This window comes from Priapulus caudatus, unplaced genomic scaffold (assembly GCF_000485595.1).
Source record: "Priapulus caudatus unplaced genomic scaffold, Priapulus_caudatus-5.0.1 Scaffold1649, whole genome shotgun sequence".
Classification (NCBI taxonomy): domain Eukaryota; kingdom Metazoa; phylum Priapulida; class Priapulimorpha; order Priapulimorphida; family Priapulidae; genus Priapulus; species Priapulus caudatus.
The window spans coordinates 57,003-60,559 of NW_014578710.1; the positions used below are offsets into that span (position 1 = coordinate 57,003).

At 37.1% G+C, this 3,557-nt stretch overlaps 1 protein-coding gene across 1 annotated transcript in view; it reads left to right on the forward strand.

Moving 5' to 3' along the window:
* LOC106817248 (protein ECT2-like) overlaps positions 1-2,716 on the forward strand; it is a 39,879-nt gene extending 37,163 nt beyond the window's left edge. Inside the window, exons 19-20 of the mRNA XM_014821910.1 lie at positions 687-849; positions 2,033-2,716. Coding sequence (XP_014677396.1) covers positions 687-849; positions 2,033-2,152 — 283 coding nt within the window. The 3' untranslated portion in view covers positions 2,153-2,716. The remainder of the gene's footprint in view (positions 1-686; positions 850-2,032) is intronic.
* The last annotated feature ends 841 nt before the right edge of the window (positions 2,717-3,557 follow it).

Consider the following 3,557-nt stretch of genomic DNA (forward strand, 5'->3'; position numbering starts at 1 on the left):
GATAAAATTTCATGCAACGTAAATCTTGCAAAACAACATTCATGTCATCACGCAATATGAAATTGAAATTGATCATGTTTCCAATCACATTTAACAGCATTATCATTTGCTATACTAAAATTAAATCTATACAATTAAAAGAAGAATCACAAAATTGTATTATAGAATTTCACATAAGTCACACACACACAAATTTTCATATTAAAAAATAGATAAAAATATAAAATGCAGTGGTAGTTGCTAATAAAAATTTAAAATATGGTTAGGAGTTATATATTCTAGAATCCAATCAGCTGCCCATCAGGTGGCTGACAGTACATTAATAGCTAAGTTAGCTGTTGGTAGCAATGTCATCACAATGGAACGATGTATCGCCTAAAGTGCCCAGCATCATTTTACAAACGTGGTACTAAAATAATGCAGAGTAAGGAGTCTAGTGCTGACTAATGGAATGATTATGCATCATAGTGTAGCTTTCATAGTTCTAACTTGATGTACGTTGAAGAAGAACTATGTCTAGGACATGCCCGTGAGAATATCGCTATCTGAGCTAGTAAAGATTGAAAGTATGAGAAAGTATTTTGAGAGAAAGTACACTGGGGATGAGAGAGCATAGACGCATTGGGGGTATATCCAGTTAGTATCACAGTCGCAAGCTTACATTAGCCAAATTACCTCATTCTCAGGTTTGCAACAAAAACAACTAATAAGGTGGCGAGAGCGTTCTCATTCAACAAGACACCAAGAAAACTGAAGCGAGCCATGTCGACAATGATGTCCCCGTGGGGCAACGGCACTCCTTCCACCACCATGCAAGTGGCCAGACTCGCCAGCTGTGATAACTTGGCGGTGAGTTGTGTGTGCATCATTTAGTTGTGTATGCAAGCATGAGTTACGCGGGTACTCTAGGATGGTGAGTAATTGCGTGGTTCCGTTAATGATACACACATTTTATCGTCATTTCAAAAACGGATGTAGACCACATAAGTGGATTACACGACGATATTACTTATAGTTGTTGTCTCAGAGTCAACTTTCTTTTATGTATGCCGAGCTCCTATTAGAATTAGGGATTTTGTTTGGTTATCATTTGTCGCAAGAGTTGCTCGATCCAGCATGCTGGAAAACTACGTGTCTATTTATCAATCATGAGCATATCTGTCTACAATGCATTGTTAAAGCCATTGGATGTCTCTGGATTTCATAGGTTGCGTGGACAAAGTGGCAATAGCCAAACATTCATTTGTCCAATTTCATCCAAACTTTCCAAAAATGGTTATTGACTGCATTTTGAGTTGGTATTAATGACAATCAATTTTTATTGTGTGAACGTTATTGGTATAGTGTAGTGAACAACTGACAACTGTTCGTTTAAACAACGATTTTTTATTAGCAGATTTTTTCTATTGTGTTGCTTAAATTTACCTTTTGTTAAAGAAATTATTCTGATTTATTTTCAGAGCCACGATGGATTCTGAGACCTCCCATACATAAATGTCGTGGTTACCGAATACATTCGTGTGTTTTTTTAGCTTTTATATAAACGTCTCTGAACTAACTCGACAAAAAACCTTCCTTTCTGCCTTGTTATTATTCAAGGTGTAACCTGTTGTATTCCAGATTACCGCATCTCATTGTAACGAGTGCAGAAATGCATATGTGGTGTGATTTGTGTGTGCGCATGTATGCGTGCGTGACTGCGTATTATGTGGTGGGTGGATGTGTGTGCGTGCGTATGCGTGTGTGTGGAAAACACGTCCAGTGGTTTTGCAAAAGCTGCGGTGTGCAAAAGTAAAAATAACAATTTTTAAAGGTTATTGATAGATAAGCAACTACCTAGTGCTTATTCCACTGTTTTCATGTGATGATTAGGTTAGTTTGAACCTTGCGTAGATGTCTTTGTTCTTCCAGCTTTAAATTTGCGACACTGAATCTGTGTTTCCTATGAATTGTAGATGTAGATCGGTGGTACACGGGAACATTACGAAGATGAATCTTGTAGTATAGTAATATATGTTTCATTGTATTTCAGTCACCTGGAGTGTCACAGCCAGTATGTGATACAGGCCAAACACCTAAGTGTTCAACTGGCAGCAAAGGCAGCAAGTTTAAAAGTTCAACTATTGGACATTCTGCTATTAAGCGACTCTAATGGCACACACACATATATATATATTCATAATTATACATGTAGTACTCGACTAGCAAGTCACTGGCAATGCAAACGCGATGGGAAACTTTGCTCGTATACCAGATCGCTGTTAATATATGTGAAAAGAATTTGCGGTTGTGTCGATATGAAGCCAGTGATAAAATGGTTTTTTGTCCAATTGGGAAAATTACGTTCTCAGCGTGTTGGCATAATTATTAGTTATATATATGTAGCTGTTTCAATGCATTTTATCAACATTAATTATAAGCATCGACTGTTGCAACAAATCACACGGCACTGTTGCAGCTGTGTACGTATTGGGTACTTTTTTTATTTCTACGTCAATCGCCCTAGTTAGGTATTACATGTACTATCAGCTTCCGTGCCCCTGAAGTGTATTTCTACTCTACATGCTACAATACAATTTGACGGTGTAAGTCAAAAACTTCTGTGTTATATATGGTCATGGAATAATCATGATTTTGAAAATGCTGATTTGAACTTTTAATAATCTGTAATCATTTTCTTTGTTTATAATAAAAGCTTTGTTACAAAGCACCCGAATCTTTGCTGCTTCTCGGTGTGGCTCTATGTGGCTGTTGCAAAACTAGTGTTGTATTCTCTTAATTAAGGTGTTCGTTGACTCGAGACGTGGGTTTTTTAATGCAGACCTGCAATTGGGCTTGGATACAAATACGTATCTCGAAAAATTGCCTAAATATGTTTCCGAAAATTCGAAAAATCTCTAAATATCATCATACATATTTTTGTTAGTTTAACGTTTATGCGAAGATTTGCTTTAATATTCTCTATAAACAGTTACATTTATAGGGGAGCGGTCTGTGCCTGACCTTCGCCACGATCCGTATCATTACTATCCGCCATATTGGTTAAGGATACTCTCCACGGTGTATATTCTCAAAGTTATGTAATAAACATATTATCTATCTATCTATCTAGTATCTATATCTATCTATCTATCCTGTACTCCACTTACCTTACTGCCTTGTTAAGAGCAGTATTTCCCACTTCGCTGCTTTCTATGGCCAAATCTTGTGGCTCTAAACTGATGAGGAAATTCTCCTACAAAAAAGAGCAAGTGAAATATGAGTCAGTAATTTGCCGTAGAACGACTAGCCACTTAGTCCGGCAGAAAAGATGGCTTTTTTGCTTAAACCTTGCAATTGGGTATATAGTTTTTTTTTTGCTCTAAAAGTTTGCCTTCATAGTCTACTTCAATGATCCACCAACTGTCACTCTGGCAGTGGTGGGGAATTTACTCTACACACCCTTTATTTAATACTAGCTGTGGGTACCTGCTGCGCTGCAAAATCGTGCTACTAATTCATACTACTAATAATCGGACACAATAGGAACATTGGGTTAAAAATGGAGAATAACATTG